This window comes from Neodiprion virginianus, chromosome 3, assembly GCF_021901495.1.
Source record: "Neodiprion virginianus isolate iyNeoVirg1 chromosome 3, iyNeoVirg1.1, whole genome shotgun sequence".
NCBI lineage: Eukaryota > Metazoa > Arthropoda > Insecta > Hymenoptera > Diprionidae > Neodiprion > Neodiprion virginianus.
The window spans coordinates 17,847,932-17,868,092 of record NC_060879.1 but is presented as its reverse complement, the minus strand read 5'-3'; the positions used below and the strand labels follow the sequence as shown (position 1 = coordinate 17,868,092).

At 42.8% G+C, this 20,161-nt stretch overlaps 1 protein-coding gene across 2 annotated transcripts in view; it reads left to right on the top strand.

Annotated features, from left to right (window-relative positions):
• LOC124301389 (uncharacterized) overlaps positions 1-20,161 on the top strand; it is a 131,384-nt gene that overhangs the window by 24,888 nt on the left and 86,335 nt on the right. For both annotated transcript variants that reach the window (XM_046756349.1, XM_046756348.1), the window contains exons 2-3: positions 1,031-1,352; positions 15,212-18,663. In XM_046756349.1, coding sequence (XP_046612305.1) covers positions 1,172-1,352; positions 15,212-18,663 — 3,633 coding nt within the window. In that variant the 5' untranslated portion in view covers positions 1,031-1,171. The remainder of the gene's footprint in view (positions 1-1,030; positions 1,353-15,211; positions 18,664-20,161) is intronic.

The window sequence follows — 20,161 nt, the reverse complement described above, 5'->3', positions numbered from 1 at the left end:
TACGTGTTCATTATACATGATATATACAGTTCACCTCTGTACAGAATACATTATGTAACGATTCATTCGCATACTCATTGTATCAATGCTAGAGGGTTATCAATTATGACGAAGTGACACGTATGCGGTTTTTCAAATTGAAAAATACCTACTCATGATCAACATCGAAGGTGCAAAAAATAAAAGAAAAAACCGAAATCATCGTGAGCACATGAGCTTATACTTGTAATTGTTGGTACGATTTTTAACGAATTGAAACAAAATTTACGAGATAATTGTAAATACACAAAACGTGATGTTTTGTTTCACATCATAAAGCTGTGTGAAGGTCAAGATATTTGGTCGAGGCATGAATAAACTTGTGATTATAACATAAGTAAAATTGCACAATTTCGAATTCTGAAACACTTTGATATTTACGCAATCAAGACAGAGATCGCCGTATGAAATACTTATAGACATGCTTCGGAAGGAATGTTTCTCGTTCGATCGTGATGAAGAATCTCACATCAGCCATCTTGTTGTTTTAAGCGTCGTAATTCAGGGAGACGTAAAATGGTTGACAAAAGATCAGAAATCATCATTTTTTATTCTGTCGAACATGCCCATGTCTTGAATTTTTGATTCTGCATAAATTGGCGTCAGAAAAAAGAGCGAAATATTTCCTCTAAATACCGTGACAGTTCTAAGAACTGAACACCCAAGTAAGCATGCGCCAAGTTTTCGGATTCGCAAACAGGTTATAAAATTCTATCTGGTTGGGCCTTGGCGCGAGCTATTCGAGGTTACATTGACTCAAATACAGCCTCGTTACATTTTGGATACCTATAATTGCCAACGAATTTTCATAACTTACAGCTTCTATACAGCGAATTATTTGAATCTAACGAATGAGTCATATGATTTGGAGCATGCGCATTTGGTCGTTACGTTTTCCAATACTGTCACGGAAGAAATACGAATGTGTGATACGCGTGATCGGTGTGAATTGAACGCTGCCATTAAAAGTGGAGCTTTGCTTGGGTTACAGGTTGGTGCGCAGGTAGCAGTTGGTGATCTTACGAAAGGTGAAAGGTGAATATCGCGGTAGTAAGAGTGTCGTTGCGAGTGGTGCGAGCCCTGAGAATTGGCAAAGTAATCTTGTTATGACCGGGAATCGAGATACAGAAAGATGCCCGCGGTCCAGCGCTCGGAATCTCTGAGATCGCGGATCGAGCCGGCCGAGGAAGCAGGATCGACTTCCGCTCAGGCCAATTCTCTGCCGCCAATTTTACCCGTGGCTTCCGGTTCCGGTGGCAAACCCGCCGAGCGCAGCGTTTCCTTCAATAGAGACGTCCACGTTAAGAGGATAGGTGAGTTTCTGACGTCGAACCACAGCTCCTGACGCCAGCGCTGGCAGTCTCGTCAATTCAGGTTTCCGACAAACTTTTTTTCTTCTCGTTTTGCTGAGTATCAAAACCGGAGCTGAACAGTTTAACCGGGTTGGCACGATTCGAGGCAAAAGTTACGTTCTCATTGGTTTTGGAGAGAGATCGGTTAGCTTGAATTGACAAGGCTGCCAGAGCCGCACTACCAGCTCCACGCATATTCTGTCTAACTCATTCTAACTTTTAAAAATACCGCAATAAACGTTAACTCTCTGCCCATTTACGCCGCAACTAACGGCACGAAATTTTGTTCTAATGAAATAATATAAAAGAAAAACGATGCTGTTTTATTTTTCCGCCCGGTTTTGGCCGAGGAATGAATAATAATGGATTATTTACCTCGATCGTCTCAGGAAAGTGAACACCCAAGTGCGCACGAACCAAGTTTTCAGTCTGTTTGGACAGGTTGACCAACTCTGTCTGGTTGAGATCCGGCGCGAACTGTAAATACACGCAAGCAATTTGAGGTTATGTTGAACCGTTATATTTTAGCTGTCTTAAATTCTCGACGCAACATAACATCGAAACGCTTGCGAATTTTAATAGCTACCATCTGATCGCAACTGAGTTGGTTAACATGACAAGCAGACGAAAAACTCGATTCAAATTCTTTGAATCTACAAATAGAATCACGTGATTTGGCGCTTGCACATTTGGGTTTTTAATTTCCTGAGACTGTCACGGTATATTAGCACAGCATAACAAGTTGTTAACAATTCCTGTTTATTTTAACAAATAATTATTTCCTTCGCGTGTGATTTGCGAAAAAACAGCGATGGCACTGTCCACGTACGATTGTTGCTATCGTTTCCAGAATCACTCGCGATTCAATTGTTCAATCTTTCATTTTTCCTTTTTGACATTTATGTGTACTTGTTCGTTATATGACTTGGGGCTCGTATTGGTGCAGCGTATTTCTGTGTGTATCGATGTCAGGACTCACTTTTCTCACCCCCTCGAATAACCCTTCCAGTCTTAAGTCTTGCTTAATTTCAAATTAGATCCGACAATTAACTTCCCTTCGCTTAATTTATTGTTTTCTTTTATTTTGACTGCAAAGTTAAAAAAAAAATCACGAATATCTTCAGACTTAGCAAAATTCTACACCATTAATTGACGTGCAATACAGACACCGCCACAGCGTAATTACCTACAATGAGTCGTCAAGATTTCAAGATTTTTTTCCACAGCGTAAACTAATGCTCCTTGTCATTCCGAGTATTTTGCGTAAATAGGTATAATTACCTTCTCTATACATATATACCTTTTAACTTATCCCACACATCATCATCATCACTATTTTCTTGTGTTATGCTAAACTCGTAATAGCTTTGGCATTGAAATAAAATTTGAGTTTAATTTGAAGAGAAATTCTGTAGAAAAGGCTTCAATCGTCTAATTATAGGTAGTTACACAAAGATCTGTTTTTCCGTTAAAACGTAACCAACAAAGTATCGCAGGTTCCTCATTTTCAACAAAGTATCAAATGACGGTAACAAGACTTGGAAGAGACATAACATCTATAGATCTAATTTCCGAAGCTCCGTCTGGTTGAACATAGATTCGGATCCAGCTAAAAATTTTGTACGAAAACTTGTGGTATGTTTTAATTTTTATCAAAGCCCTGTGATCAGTGAAAACCAAAACGCGGAGAAAAAAAGTTGAATTAGTATATTAAAGTTTTCGGTTGAAATTCGAGTTGTTTTCAATTAAACAATTCTTCGATCTTGGTGTTTTTTTTGTATTAAATATTGCTTTAAATTTGAGTAACACTGTTATTCTTAAAAATAAAAAAAAAACATGTTAAAACTGTTGCAATTTGATTTAAAATAAAGCATAAGACTTGGTTTCGGAAATACAATTGACTAGGACTGATAAGCAAAATATCGAAAATTGTAAGCGTGAATTAAAAATGAACTTCGATCGAGATTATAATTTCCCGTTGTCCGATATGGGCAGTAATTTGATGTAGGTAAGCATCATTCAACGACAGTGTTATCCGTTATTTTGATTGGCAGGACGAAGTGTCAGATTGGTTGGCCTGCCGGGATGTTGATCGGCAAGGTTAATAACTAATCAAATAAAATCGTGTCGCGCGTTATTAGAGAGTCCTACGTTAGACGAAATGGCAGCAAAGTGGAGGGTCAGAGTGGCATCTGACGATGTGATTATGGATTTTTCTCCGCAATTTAACGAGGGGCGGCAAGTTTTCAACCGTATATAATGGAGACGGGTACTCGATGTACGCCTGCCTCGGATTCCCACACACGAAGCTTCATATCTCGATGCAGAATATTATAAGTACAACAGTGACCTTCGAATAACTCCAACGCTCCGTCATGTTTGACCTAATTTTTCGATGCCAAAATCATAAAGTTGGCAGTACCAATCCCGCAGCGTGAGAATTCAGAAAGTGATCGATGTTGTTTCAATAACGAGCTAAATATTATTAAAACTACGGAAAAACGTGGGTCAACGAAACAAGCAATATAATTTTAGCTATCAATACAACATATTCTTGTAATTGCTACATTGAATTTGTTTGTTTAACCAAAAATATTTCTCACTTATATGAAGTCTTAACATTAATTAACCGTCGCATCAACGTAAAAATATCACACGAGTGACCGTAATCGAAAAAAATGAACAGTAAAACGTTCCAGTTTTTTTGGTTACACCTCAAAAATTCAGTCTCATCTTATACCCTGTAATACTGTTTTGGTAATGGAAGAAAATAAAAATAGTTGCGTATTGTACAGTAACGAAAACTAGAAATTTCTCTTGGCGTATACATGTAGATTCGTGAGATTCCACTTTCTGCGTTTCGTCAAATCAGGGCGCGAAATAATAAAAGACAACGATGCACCGACGTGTGTCCAGCATATCTGTGAACAGATCCACTTGCAAATTAATGGCTACTAAACCGGAGTTACTATCGAGGAATCTCCATTCATATTACTTTATAGTGGCACCGCCGAGTTTATAGGCTTAGTGGCCGTTTCCACGGTAGTAGGTCCCTCGCTGTTGCTCGGTCTTGTAGTTTGTATCCTACGATCATGGTTACACATATTCTCTTCTGGGACAGCAGAGCGCGTGCTATCCATTCTGTACGCTGAACAGACTATCGAGACCTCGAAAACTTTGCAATAAAATGGAAGAATGCCTTGACACTACAGACATTGTTGGTAATATTACCGAGAACTATTTTAGTGGGTTGAATTCTTATTTGTCCGTCAGTTGTAGCAGCGCTTTGAGAAGTTCGAAAGGAATGCAGATCGTCAAGTGTGATGAAATAGATTGCCAGAATAAGATTAAAGTGTTGGATATTGCCGAAAACAAATCGTCTCGCAATTCAGAATGTTTTGTTCAAGCCGAACAATAAGAGGTGCCTGGCATCGCGTGATTATTACCAATTCAAATTTCATGCGAAAACTAGTCTTTCAACAGATCGATTGTTCTCATATAATTGTGAACTGAATAAATTTTCGGTTGAAAAGAAAGATTTACGATTTTTTTTTTACATTTTATTTGGAAAATATCAATTATGTGTAAATATGAATAGTTGCGACCTTTATATTCGTTTTAAAATACTAAAATTTCCAAAAATGTCTTTTCATGCAGACTGCCCAACTCAAGTTTCAATTGTCGAAAGCGGCTTATGGAGGTTATGTAGGTGAGGCGAATTTTATTTAGCTTAAGCATATCTAAATATTTGCAATGATTTGGGATGGCTTGACTGGATAACTGATTTGCTACGAGTCGTCGTTGTTACGTACATTGTTATGTAATTTCATTTCGTTTCGAGTAAATTGGCATCCCTACACTTCAGACGAAAATATCGGCGTGGTACGATCTCGCGGACCAATAACGTTCAATTGTTTTGCGCATGTGCACTCGGTTACTTAGCAACATAACCTACAAGGATAAGTTTCACCGTTTTCTCTCGGCGTACGCAGCAACTGGAGCAATGGGGCGTAATGGTCATGGAATGTATTGTTGTGAGAGGTGTAAAAAGTGCAAACCGAATGCGCCGCGAGGGTATTTGCATTCGCGCAAGCTGCAAGCCCGCTAATTTGTATGCACATAACCTATAACCCCACGTACTTAACGTTATAGCACAAGTTCGCGAGGCACGCACCTTAAACGCAACGATTACAGATCCTTACTTTCCCCTTCGAAGCCCTCGGGATACCGAATTCTCCTCTCCTTTTCTACGTACTTGCCAGTTTGCAGCATCCTTCGACCGCTGCTGCGTCGCTTCGTGCATGCAGACTAACACGCGCGATCCTGCCCGGATTTATTTCATCCCTGCGCATGCGGTTTACACTCTTGCACAGATGATATGTACAGAGTTCCGTAAAAGGCTACGGCTATAGGCAAAGGTTTAAAACGTAGGCGCGAGTTAACCCGACTCCTGGTATTTCCATAAACAAGGTGGGGTGGGTGGACAACTGTTTTAATTGCGATGTATCCATTCAATTATCCGGCGCGATGCACCGAATCGCATGATAAAATCAAATCGCTCCACAAATCACCTGTTTTTACTGAGTTGGTTCTGAACAGGATCCCGTGAATAGTGTTCAATTATTGCAGGCACGTAAATAAAATATTACACGAAAAACTTTTTACTCATTTTCTTTGTTATAGTATTTTGTTTTCAGTATCGAACGAATTTATCGCACCTGAAACTTGTACATGCACGCCAAGACGCTACATAACCATTTATAATAGTGTTAGAGATTCTATTCTATGATTCTATTCAAGTGAAACCAGACTAATCGTCAACTCAAAGCTATACGTTATAGTAAATGACCAAATCATCTTCCCTCTTTTCTATCCAATTTTCTCTTCGCTAACTCATTTTCTAAGTATAAAACTAGAGCCACCGTTTTTGTCCTTCTGAGGTCTCTCGAGTCGCTCAACAGATTGCAATACGCTTTTTTTCACCGTATGCAAGTTGTTTAGTGAGTACAGTTTTAAAACTTGTCTCACGAAATGACATTCAAATTAAGCGAACGAGTATCGAATACCGACACCGCAATAGATGGTGCGTGTCGGGTAAAGCTGTAGTTTCTGTACAACTATCATCAACCACCGATGAACGATGGGTTTTTCCATAACATCCACTTCCACAGCACACTGAACTGCTTCGATGCCCAGTCAACGATCGCAAAATCGGCCGAGACATCAATCGACCGTGCACGTTTCTTTACCTTACTTCACACGCTTTTATCGACTGAGATGCGTTTACTATCGAGGCAATTACGGGTACATCGATATTTGAAATTAGTTAGACGTCACGAAAAAAAATATGTCGATTGGTTGTACAGATTCTGGATTACATAAATGCAGGCGTATTTGACGCTATGTTGAATTGCCCATGGGACATTTCCATGGAACAACAGGATATATGCTTTTCACGTGTACGTAGCCTTAACTCGCGGGAAGCGGAATCAGCAGGGAAAAGTGTAGATCGGAAGGGAAAGGGTACAAATAAATCTACATCGACAATAAACCACCGCCGAGTATAAAGCGAAGCGAAAAGCCGTATGGATTTTTTACTATTCTTTCGTTCTTTATTTTTTATTTTTTTTTGCTTACATCGTACACAGGCTAGTCGCTAAATTACAACCCCCTTTAGAGGTGATCACGGAGCTATAAACTAGCGCCGCTGAAGGCGGGCCCATGGGAACCACGCCGCGCACACTCCGCAGATCTGCGACTTGATCTTAGTTAGATACTGAGACCCCGCTGGCTCATAACTTTCCGTTCGTTTCAACGCGGCTTTCTTCTTCTACCTTACCTACATATTTCCTTAACATTTTTCCTCAGCAGTCACTCCACTACTTCTTTTACTCATTTTTTGCTCCTTTTTTTCATTCACTGTCAAAAAACCAGGAAACAAAAGTGAAGAGAATAAGACTTTCCAACAACGAAGGAAATCATACATAGCAAAAATTGATGCACTTCGAACTTTATACCGTGAAAACTTTTGAATGCGAATCTTGAACCGAAAGAAACTGATTTTTTCTTGCAAGTTTTTTGTCCTTGACCGTTGTTTCGTGTGATTAGTGCCCGAATTCGAGAACATTCGCATGTGGCCAAAGTCACAGTTTTCATATTTTAGTAGTTGTATGTAATTCGTCTAGATTGTAGATTCGTTTGAAGCGAGACGTTAGTCGTTGGTATAGACAGTTTTTTGTCCCGCAATAAAATTACTAATAGTAGTTGGACGAGGTACCTCGGAAGCACGCTCATCGTTTGCAGAATTTTTTTGCTACTCACGTTAATATCTCACGCTCATCTGAAGACCATAAAACCGCGTATCTGGCGCCATTTTGAATCCCAAATTACGTGCGGTTTCTCGAGTCCGAAGTCACAATAAAATAATTGCGTTTCGTGCAAACTCCGAAGGATCGCGGTGAAAAAACGGCGGGTCGTGGTACCTGACGAATCTACGACCACACCTGCGTGATCGATTAGCCTAAGTATTTGTCCGTATCTAATCAACCAGATTCGGAACTCAACGAAATATTCACGAGCTGTTTCGACGTGCTTTCGCTTTCTGCAAGCCTTGGAAACCTCGCTAAGTGCGAAAAAATACATGCAAATGCTAAAGTGTAAACCCAAGGTAAATAGAACGTAGATAAATCCCGGTACATAGGCGAAGTATCTGTTCGCGGGGAGTGTAAGAGTCATAAACGTGCATGCCAGGAATTTAAGCGTTCACGCAATGGATTCGAGCGAAGACCGGCATTTTGCACGCAATTTCGCTAACGAGTTCCTTTCAGTGCGGTAAATCCCTGAAAATAATTAACGTCCTGTCAATCGATGTGCGCCAGGGCGACCGACGTTATAATTCCCAGCTACGGCTTCATCCTAGCAGCAAATTCCAGGCTTTGCAGACAGCTCGTGATGTTAAGGAGTGCGGCACGCATATCTCTTAAGCTTCGAAATCTTCTTCAACCAATTGCTAGAAACGTATAACTTCATCATGTAAAAGCAAAAAGTCAGTAGGATTCATTTCGTTCAGTTGACGTGTCATTTGAGTTCCTTTGCCGACTAAAATAATAACTTAATTGTCAACGTTCGTGTGCGAAGCCCAAGCTTCGATTCTTCATGTTTCAATCCAGAACAATAAACTTATACCGTATAAGTCATCAAAGAACTGTTTCATCGATATAAAACTTGAAATCAAACTTCTTTTGCCGAAAGGAAACGGCGAAACTTGGTAGATTGACATGCAGATTAGTCATTTTCATGCAGGCTAGTTACCTCAGACTTCAGCTGTGAAACACAGTACGTGAAAGTGATGCAGGTGATGCGAATTGTTAGATCTCAGAATGTTGAAGCAATTATTCGGGAAGACTAGGCAGTCTTTTATTTTTACCTGTTACAAGTCATCATAATGACATAATTCAATTATTTTGTGGATACACAGTCGGTAAGGTAGGATAATGAATGAACAGATTTTAAGGTTAAGTGTATCACCCAACTTCGTATCCTCTTCTCAATTTGATAGTTGCATTTCTTGCTATTTCTTCAATTGCTCCGATTTCGCGGTTGCTTTGTGGAGAATCGACAAATGGCAGCAGAAAAAAAACTACGTTAGTTTTTGTGATTATCCTGGTTTCCGGGCTGCTCATTTTAAAGCCACCCTCGAGTATCGGTTGTTCATTGTATGTGAGTATCAGCGTGGAAGAGGCCCCGGAGGTGTGGGTCAGAGGCAAGGATCGACCTGTGACCTCTACCTCGGAGTCTCACCACTTCCGGTTTTTTTACTATCACTTATAGCAGACCAGCCGTGACTCTGGAGTTGGACAGAGACCATCACCGATCGTCGGCGCACCTGTTGCCTACAGTGCTGCCGGTACAGCAACAACATCAATACTAAACCAGCGCCATTTCGCGGCCACGGTTGGAAAGCCCAGCGACGAACACCCAGACGCGAATTGCAGGCGGTTTAATTGAACATAAATCGTTCATAAGACTCGCGTTTGCTCAAGCTTTTAAAAAGACTATCTTATATGAGTTATCTCTTCGCTCTTTCACAGTCGCTCTTCTCCTCTACCGCGTTCTAGACGGCCTTAGCTATTTCTTGTATTTCTTGACCACCCTAACGAACGTAAAGGATAGATTTAATATCGGAACCACGTTCGCAGCCGGTTAATTATTAACTGCTATCCTGATCTTTGGACGTGGGAACAGTTACTTTATCTCCCTCTTCTGAGCCCCTTGAATATCGGAACCAGTATTAAATCGGAATCGAAAGACTATAGTCTCCGCTTTTGCCACCTATTTGCATTTAATTAATGCTGCAGAAAGTGTTTTCTCACCGCCGCGTTAGTTCGTTCAATCACTTCCTTCCGACTGTTTGATAAATCCAGCTGTCACGTTGGAATTTTCGGAACTGTAAGTTGGTACAGGAATTCTGATACTTTCGAATGGTACCAGGCGGTAAAGTTACTGTTACACCGGAGAAAAAATATTTTACACTTTCTCATCTTAACACTGCCTCGCGAACAGTTTTAAAATCGCGTGGGCGTTATGTGTCAAGATCTCAAGGATTGTCGCGTGGTTTAGTAAGGGGTCTTCATGAACGTTCGAGAGTCATATTCAAACGTTAACGACGCCGATGAAGAGAAGGTGGTTGTCATCGTGAGATCAAGACGGGTCCGAAGCATGTATGCGATAGTAAATAATAGATATTACGGCGGTTTACGAGTTGATAATTGCCACAAGATGAATGAGGCATCACTGCACGTTCTTACATACCAGTTGTATTTCAAGTTAGACTCGATTCCCCTCCTCCGTCTCCTTCCTTTCCGTCCCCGGTGATTCCCTATCCCCAGCTTCACCTCGCGAGCAGCATGCCTATCAATTCTCCCCTTCACGTATACACACGTGCGTCACATGCTAATCTGATCGACTTCAGGTTTCCTTCAGGGGACACGCGGATGACGCTAGCTTCATCTCTACACTCCGAGGAGTATCTCGGGATCTAGTTGGGCTTCGGCTTATCGATATATACGGCCGGTCGGTGAACCGAACCTTATTGGCTGCCTCGGGATCTGAGAAAGCGCAATTTTACACTGTCGCAATGGTCCCGATCGCCTTGTGATCAGTGCCGCTTCGACGCCTGGTCGGAAAAGATGGCACACAATAGATATGCCAGGGGGGTTGTTTCGCGTCGCGGATTCCAATGCAAGCTAGCAACCTGCTGCTTAAATTCATTGCCAATTGCGCCTTTTCATAACGTGTGCGTTCCGTCGTGTAATGAACTTCCAACAGCACGACTTGGCCACTCACGATTTTTACTTCGATATTAACTTCGAGTCTCTTGCAATATCGACTGCACAAAAGCTCATAATTGATCGCCGATTCTCTAACGTCCGTGTATAATCGTGAAAGCTCATTACGCCGCGTTATCTCGGGCTAACAAAGTGTAATCAGACTCTCCGAGTCACTGTCCACTTAATCTTCGACGACGACCTTCTTTCCCTCGGATGCGTGCGCGGTGCGTCGAGAGTTCAAGCTGCAGAATCTCTCGACTAATTCAGTCGCGCTTACCGCTTGATCGCAACGCTGCGATTAGATTCGACACGATGCTCCTCGGCATCCAGAAATGCTAATCGAGGCATAGGGACTGACCTCGTTTCACCGCGTGCCGACTGAGTTACCGATGACCTCCCCGTGATCCTGTCAGCTCTTTGCAAGTCTCGCATCTCGATTCACCTCCGGTGTCTCCAGCTGAGACCAAGCGCAGACGTTGTAAATCTTGGAGTTATGGAAAATCCTTGCGTGCTGGTTTATAAATACATTTCTCTGCTCAGCGTATAAGTTCGTTCCTCTATTCTTCACTCACATCTCGTTAGGGGTTCACCTTCATCCGGAGCGTTTCAGATGCGATTCCCGTCATATTGCTAGCAAGGTAAATGAATCATGGACTCGCTTCTTTTTTTCTTATAAGTTATAATTCATCGCGTGCTAAAGCTTTATGGATAACAGTTCCTGCAGTTGCTCTTGAATGATCCAGACGGACGATTTCTTTGATGGGCCGTACATATAAAGTGTTTCTATCGTCCGTTTACGAAGGTGAAACAGCCCTTTCAAGATGTTCGAGACCTTTTATTTTTCTTTTTTTATATGATGACATCGCCTCTCTCATCCTATAAAGAATGAGTAATGGATAAAAAGCTATTCAGGAATTGACTGTATATGAGCACAAGTTAAAAATATCTACGCAAGTTTGTTTTTTACAATGTTACATTAGTTGACGTAATTTGTGATACATATGTAGACCTGCAAAGTTGCATATTTCTAGGATAACAAATGGCGATGTTATAAAAGGAATCAGGTGCAGCCCTTGTAAATGGATGGAAACAATTTTTAAAGTCTCTTAATATTGACAATCAGCTAACTTTGTTCACCAATTGCCGTCTCCTTAAAAGTAACCAAGTATATTGTCAGGCTTCTGAGTATTCTATATTACAAATTATACGATTCAGATTGACCAGTTCCAGAAGTTGATTCAACAGAAGGGAAAATAGCTGACAGGTAGATAAACCACATATGATAATATGATTAGGAACAGAGAAAGAGCGAATGGTGAAAAAATTAACTTTGTGAATGTTACTTAAGTGCGTTACATAGTTGGGAATCGCAGCGTGTTGTGCGGTATGCGCGCGTGGGAACCCCCGCAACGCAATTACCTCTGAGGCATGCATCGGCTACGATAGATCCACACGTATAACAGGTATATAGAGAAATCGCAACACGCTGATCGTACCACGCATCTGGAAGTTATAACTAAGTTTTCTTCACGTTGGTAAGTGATTCCGTTACTAAACACGTCACCCGAGTTGAGTTTATCGAACATTAAAGAGCCCTCACGCAAAGCAACTCAAATTTCAACTCGTGTTAATTTTTACCCCACGGATTATCTCGCTGTCGTCGTTGCTCGTTCTGCGACTGCACGCGATCCGGCCTACGGCACGGTGCACCCTTCACATATGTTTACTCCATGGATCTGTACCCTAAGAAGATCGCAGATTTTTTGGGACACTGTGAATAATAAGGCAAAACCGTCATCAGGAAAATATTAATGTAATTTAAAACATCGCAATTTCTCTGCAGTCGAAATTAGGCAGATTGTTGATAATAACTTTTGTTTATTTCATTGTCATGCGATGGATTCCTCGACCTGCAAGTATATATATATATGTATATATAACAAGACTTCACAATGATTCAAATTTTAGTGCAGCAAGTCAAATCAATAAACTGGAAAATTAGAATTGATTAGAAAACATTAATAAGCAAATCGATGAGACGAGTATACAAAATTTTAAGACTGACTGGAACATGTTTTTTCAATAAAGTGTCAAAACCTCTAAACATTTTTTTATACCATGATACAAAATAAGGTTCTAATCACGTAGTTTTGTTTCGAATGATTTTAAATGCGCGCGAAATTTAATTGAATATAATTGAACAAGACTTTCGTTCCTTTTCCAATGCCGAGTATTCCTTTCCTGTTACCCATAGCAGTTCATTTGGTGGAGTTGGGTGTGTTTGAAAATTTATGTAATTGCCCGGTAACTTTGACCTGATAGATCATCGGTCATACGTATACTAGTATAATCAAGTAGCCTCCTTCAGCTTCTACAAAATTTATTACCAATTTAACCTACAGTATCGAATTGCGATTGCTGTACCCGCTTATGCTATGGGAAGGCTGATTTTAATCGTGATATATATACGGATATAGATGTTTCTAATACCGAGTAAAACACAATGAGACAAACTGCCAGCATTCTCAATATCTTGGGGTTGCAGGAAAAGGAAACGCAGGATTACAAAAAAAATTGAATTCCAAAATAAAGAATTTCAATTAAACAAAAACATGTACAGTTCATCGATATTATCGTGAATAGCATTGAAGAATCAGCTTATCATAGCCGTTACTGTTGGTAATTGTATAGCGTGTATCAATGAGGTAATTTGCTTTGGGCAAAAGTCCGTGATGAAGTTTAAGATAAAAACTTGCGGAAAAAAGTAGAAATAAGAAATTACCCAAATGTCAGACCACCTATATAAACATTTAAGTAATCTACAATCTCAATACTGGTGAATAGACTGGGGAATTCGATATTCCGTAATCTAAACCAGTGTTTTTCAACGTTCTTGAATTCACGACCCCTTTACAAGTAAGAAAAATCTGGCGACCCCCCCGATCCATAATAAAACCATATCAGTGATTTCAAAGGTGATTTTATAATTAAAGGATTCCTTGTGAAACTTTGTTTATGGTTCTTACTTTTACCTGGCTTGCGACCGCGATTCCCCGAATAAGACTTGGCGAATTCCTGGGGATCACGACCCACAGGTTTAAAAACACTGATCTAAACGATTGAGTGATTGCATCGAATTCTTTGTTTCTCGCATTTTTTCAATTGAGAGGGAATTTATGTTATATTCTTGCTGTAAAAATATTTATTTCATATATTTATACAAGTTATAAGCGTGAAAGATGAAAAAAAACCGCACTAAATCCATAATTCGACCAATATTCGTGCATAATATTTTTCGACCAAAAGACTACCAGTTTTATCCAGAAAATGAATGTTTGCGTTTATGATATTCTTTCCACGTCATGTCACGCATGGTTTTCAAGTTATCAAGGTGTTTGCTAGGAGCGATTAAAATGAATCATATAACCTGCGGCATAAGTAAATGTGCACCTATGGTGGTGCGATTTAAAGGCAAAGCGCGAAAGATCCTGGGCTAGGTAAGGTGGGGTTATGCTAGGTTAGCAATAGCTCAGCAATAGTTCAGATAGCGATCTTACTCGTGCGATGGACTCGGGGCTCTGGACTTACCAGTGTTATGCCGTTGTGTACACACCCGTTGACCTTTGACCCAACCCTTCTATCCATTCCTTATATCCTACGTTCCAGGGACTAGTTCCTGATTCTCCTTTGGCTGCGCGTCGAGCCCCGATCGAGGCCATAGATGTTACCCGTCACTTTGTGTATTGTAAACGTAACGTGCGCGTCGAAAGGTCATGACGCGTTCCTCGCGCGCTTCTACACCTACTTATGTAGGTATAAGATACGTTAGTAGGTACATAAATTTGATTTCTTCTGCTCGCAACGCGCATGAGTTTCATCACCGCTGTACAAATACCTTTGAGAATGCATAAAATGGGTTAAAACAGCACATTTCACTTTCGGAAGTGATCGTCATCCTTGTTAGATTTTTCAAACCGGATAATAAATTTACTGAACATTCACTGTGCAAAGTCAATGTTAATCCGGTAGCTGTTCGATGCGAAGGACAACCAGTGACTGCGAATTGAAATTACGAAAGAAAAAACTGAAATAATAATTCGGCGATTGTAATTGCAGCATAACAATATTAGGAACCAATATATTACCCGTGGAATCGAACTTCAACGATTATTTTACTCGGGGATTTATATTTCCTACAAGTAATTATATGTGGTGGTCAGTCACGCACGAGCCATACGCGGATAGGTAACGGAATCTTATATGCGATCATACGGATTGGGAATTTATTAGTAATCAAACGAATCAGTAATTCAGCCTTTCCTTTCTTGCGAAGCTCTCCCGCCATTCATTTATATCCTTCTCTATATCTACTGCTGAGAGATATAGCCGATTCGGGAGGTTCAATCGAGCCGCGCGTAGACCTTCACTGACTCCTGCACGGACAGACAGACAGCCACCGTAATAACCAATCGATTTGCTTGATTGTTTCAGGGCGTGAGACTCCCCGAGTAACCTCAGCTCTGGTGGGTGACGGGGAAGGCCGACTGATCGCCACTCCAGTGCGCAAAGAACGCATAACCAGCAGAAGCAAGGAGGACCTAGCCCAAGAGGCCGCCCTGATACTCGAACAGGTCGGTAATTTGAAGTGCATTGCGCGAGACAACAAGGTATCGTCTCTTCCTGGTAAATTCAGCACCCTACCGGCAAGGAGGAACAAGAAACGACCGGAACTTCCATTGGACGTCAGACGCCGGAGCGAGGAGATCGGTGTTACCACTGAGGATCTAGTCGAGATACCGAAGGCAAAGAAAAAGGCGTTGGAGAGGAGCGCAAGCGATGCTAGCGCCAGGAAGGTGAAGAATCCTATCGTCAAGTTGTTCTCACCTAAATTGGAAAGAAAGGGTAAACCCGTTGCACGGAGTTACAGTGACGCGGGTACCTCAACGAGCAATCGACCCCAACGCAAGCGGAGTGGTAGTGAGAGCGAAGAAAGTTCGCACGTGAGTGCGATCAGAGCAAAGAAACAGCTGTCACCTATAATCGAGGCATCGCCGCAGGTTGACGCCCCGCAACCTTTCAATTTCAGCAAGACTTCGGAGGCGAAGAAATCGAAGAAGGAATCAAGGGACGAACAGAACGAGGCCAAGAAGGAAACCTTGGTGCCGGAAATCACCGTAACGAGTCCGTCGAAGTCACCGAAGACACCAAAGAAAGGCAACAACGGTGGAAAGACAAAGACACCGACGAAAGAGGAAGAAAACTCTGCACAAGAAGAAAAGGAAGGGACTAAAAAAGATACTGACGAAGTGGACTCAACGATGTTGCACAGCAGCCGATACGATCAGCAAATCGGTGAGGAGTCAACCATTCACAAGATGATCCATAGACTGTCAAACGACAGATCACCTCCGCCGCATCTACCGAGGACCTTGGTGACGCCGAGTCCTGGTTTCGGGCACAACAACAACATGCCCTTCTCTTACACCCGACCGAACGAATCGAGCCCCACGTCGCCACCAGGCGGTGTGATTTACGCCCAGGTGCAGATGGACAAGAAGAAGGCTCAGCGAAGTCACTCTGACAGCGATGAGGGCCTCGGACTTGAGCGCAAGGATTCATCCAGGGAGAACAGTCCAGCGGAGAAAGATTACAGGAGGGCTGACTATGCCTACAACAGTGATCTGCACCGGAACAACGAGATCAATAGCTTCAAGTCGCGGTACGACGAGGAGAAGAAGAACGCGACAACGCACTTTGGTGAGTTCGCAAACAGCCGCGGTGAATACGTATCGAGAACGACCGAGTCGAAGCGCATGCATGATTTGAACGAGATTGATCGCGGCCTGTTTGGCAAGCCGGAGAAGTACACGTCTACCGTATTCGTGGATACTTCTGACCGCGGAAGAGCCGACGGCATGGATTCCCGGCGCAAGGACAACGGCGAGTTCAATGTCAGGTCCCAGCTGCATGACAGGGGCTTTTCGAACAAGACGAGTGAGCTGAGTGCCAGGCGAGACCTGCTCGAGTCAAGGATAAAGTCGAGACTACTGGCCGACGAGATGTTCGCTGCGAAAAGCAACAAAGTGGAACACGAAATAATCGACAAGCCGATCGTTCCATCGCCGGTGATACCGAATCGCGTAGCATCCCCGAAGAGGTACGTCGACACCTATATCACCGAGACTCGGACCAACAGCAACGGCGACAAGTATATATTCGAGAAGGAGCTTCATCAAGACAACGGGAAGGTTTACGGGTACGAGAAGAAGATTACGAACAAAATACCTGGGGAGACGTACGTTGAGCAAAAGCCGAGGGATGGTTACACGGTCGAGACGAGAACAAACAAGTATGGCGACAAATATATCGTTGAGACCCGCACCCATGAGAGTTATGCGGATGACTTCAAGCCCTTCCTAAGTGACAGAAGCAGGACCAGCCCGGAGGAAAGGTTTCAGACCGCCAGGAATCTCGGAAGTCCCTACAAGCCGCCCGGCTACGTACTCGACGACAATGTTGGACGCAGGTCCGAGTTCAAGGAGAACGTGTCACCGATACTCACACCGAAGAAGTTCAGCGATCACAAGCTCTCGAAGAGCGACGATTTCCTGGACCGTGACGCGGGTCTAATCCGCGACCCATACTCATCCAAGCCCAAGAAGAGTTTCGAGACCATGCGCGGCATCAGCAAGTCATCTCAGCGGCTCGATCAGATCGGTGAGAACGCCAGAGTCAGGGCACTACGGAGTGAGTACACCACCAGGTCACACGAGAACTTGAGTACCGTCGACTACGTCAACGCCAGAGACCTTCGACGCTCAGTCTTGGAGAGTCCGCCCTTGGAGACGCGAAAGATCGCCTCTCCACCGGTCGGTCAACACGTGGTCGATCATCTTCGGGAAAGGCCCAACGATGACTACGACACAGACATCTCTCAGCTGACCAACAGTCAACTAGGTAGCAAGTACTACAAGGAGACGAGGACCACCCAGCGGTACATGGGCAAACACCCTCTTCAGGACGAGTACGACAGTTCCCCACCGCGGATGCGTCCTGATCGCGGCTATAACTCCAGCCGGTACGACTCCGACACCACAGCGCGTGACTCTGTACGTCGAGAAACGAGATACCTTCACCAGGAGGAGTCGACCCGGACGCTTCGCAAGGAAAGAAAGACGGATGATGAGGCAAAGAAGATGGTCCGCCGGTCACGCAATCATCTCGATTACTTTGACGACTCAGACGCTAGAGACAGCCTCCGTCGCGGCGTCAAGGTCGGTAAGGAAAGACAGGGGGGTTCCGGGCTTGAAACTTTCGACGAAAGTCCACCGGTCAGCCCAAGGGCCTTCCACGAGAGCAAGACGCGGCACACGCGCCACCATGAGGTCAGGGGCCACTCCGAACGGAGACACAGGGAAAGTCGTCTGAGCGATCCAGATCGCAAGGACCGGCTGGCCGACTCTGGAATAGAAAACGATTATCGCCGAGACTCCCAAGAGGCCGACCGTAGGGAACCTCTCGAGTCGGAGGACGAGGGCTTTGTGACGATGCGGTTCATCAGACACGAACGCAGGCATACCGACAGGAACATGGACCTGACACCGTCCGAGAAACGCAGATACGACAAGTACGTCAGCGCCAACGGGGGCACAAAGTCTGTCACCTCAAAGCCACCCTCTGGTCTGGGCGACAATAAGAAGTACGAGAAAAAAGTCACGAAGAAGAGCGGCAAAAGTGGAACTATGAGCAAGGTCAAACAGTTGTTTAGTAAGAAGGAGAAGAAGGCCAAGGAGGAATCCCAAAAGTCATCGAAGAAGAACAATCGCATCAGCAGCAGTGGAGCCTTAACCGACGATGAGGTTACTATGAGATACCGTGAATATCGTGGCGATCAACTGAGGAGCGCCAAGAGCGCACGAGACTTGGACCACGAAATCAACCAGGTAAGTGATCACCGAATCAATCTGTCGGATAATGTTTTAATAATTATTACGTCTCGGAGATGTTCTCTCATTCGTGAGTCCCCGACTATTCTCTGCAGTTGAAACACAATCATTATAGGTCTGTTTAGAGGTTATGCTGCCTTTCCGTGATAATATATGATCTGCTGCTTACATAAAATTACAGGTTCTTTGTTCTCGAATTTTTCGAGCAAGATTTCTCTAGCAAATCGGTATAATAATTCTATGAAAAGTGCGACTGCCTTTTATGTGATAAAAGCTGGCTTCAGCCAATAGCTAATAGTCTTTATTGAAGTTGGAAAACCTTGCTATCAAAGTTAGCTGAAAAAACCGGTTTTTAAAATTGTTGTTTCCGTATTGATCCAAATTTTAAAAAATGTTCTGACAGCAGATTCTGATTAGCGGTATATTTCGGCGAACACATTTTCACATTTGCGTTAATTACCGAACTCACACGGGAACCAAAGAGTCGGTAGACGACATTCATCACGGTTTTTGTGTGTGCGTAAACTCGTTGATCCAACTTGTCAACTGGACATCAGGCGGAGCGAAGATGTCAGCGTATAACCGTAATTAAAAATATCTCTCGAGTTGAAATTGCGTCATACCTAACTGTTCACTCGTGGGTCGACGGTTAGGCCGCTTTCGAGCGTCCGACGTCTCGAAGTCAATTGAGCTGACCGCCCACCTGTTCCATTTTTGGAGTATTTATCACACGCGATGATACCTGCAACTTCCAACCTCTGTCTCGTCAGCCTTCCTACTAATTTGGGTATGCTGTCATTTGCGTGGGCCACTTGTATGCACACAGGGACTTAAACCGGCTAAAAACCGATTAAAATGGCGCCTGTAATATTACAGGGCCCGTAATTAATTAACTTGACAGGAAATTGCCAGAACAAGGGTTTTCGGAACATGAAAATCAATTAACTGTTCTTTTTTCTCGTCACAAAAGTTCACAATTTGGATTCAGGATTTACACTGCACGCTATAATTTTCAACATACGTGGCTGACTACAACACAGAGCTTCTGACGATGATTTGATAAACCACCAAATGACTAGCTAAGCGTCGTTGTTCTACGTTAAGGACGTTCAAATTGGTTTGACTGTGGCTTTGTCGTGACTGCTAGTACTGAATTATTGAATTATTGAATTATTTTCCCGTTATCGCGTGTCCAGCAAACATTTGTGCTATCCGATGCCTGTGACGGAATCATTTTTCGGCGATATTCTCCTTTCACCAGCACGCACGTAACAGTAATAGGCATAATACTATTATAGCGACCAGACGCCTGCAATTTTTTTTGCACTTTTTGTCACTGAACCAGCAGCGTGGAATCTTACGATAAGTAGATTTACTTGTAAAATTGGTTGGTATAGGAATCAAGACTCTAGAAGTGATAACGATGTTGATCAGCGGTTAAGAAATCTTAATTTTAGAGTTTGAGAATGGTTCTGCAAAAGGATTCTGCAGGGAT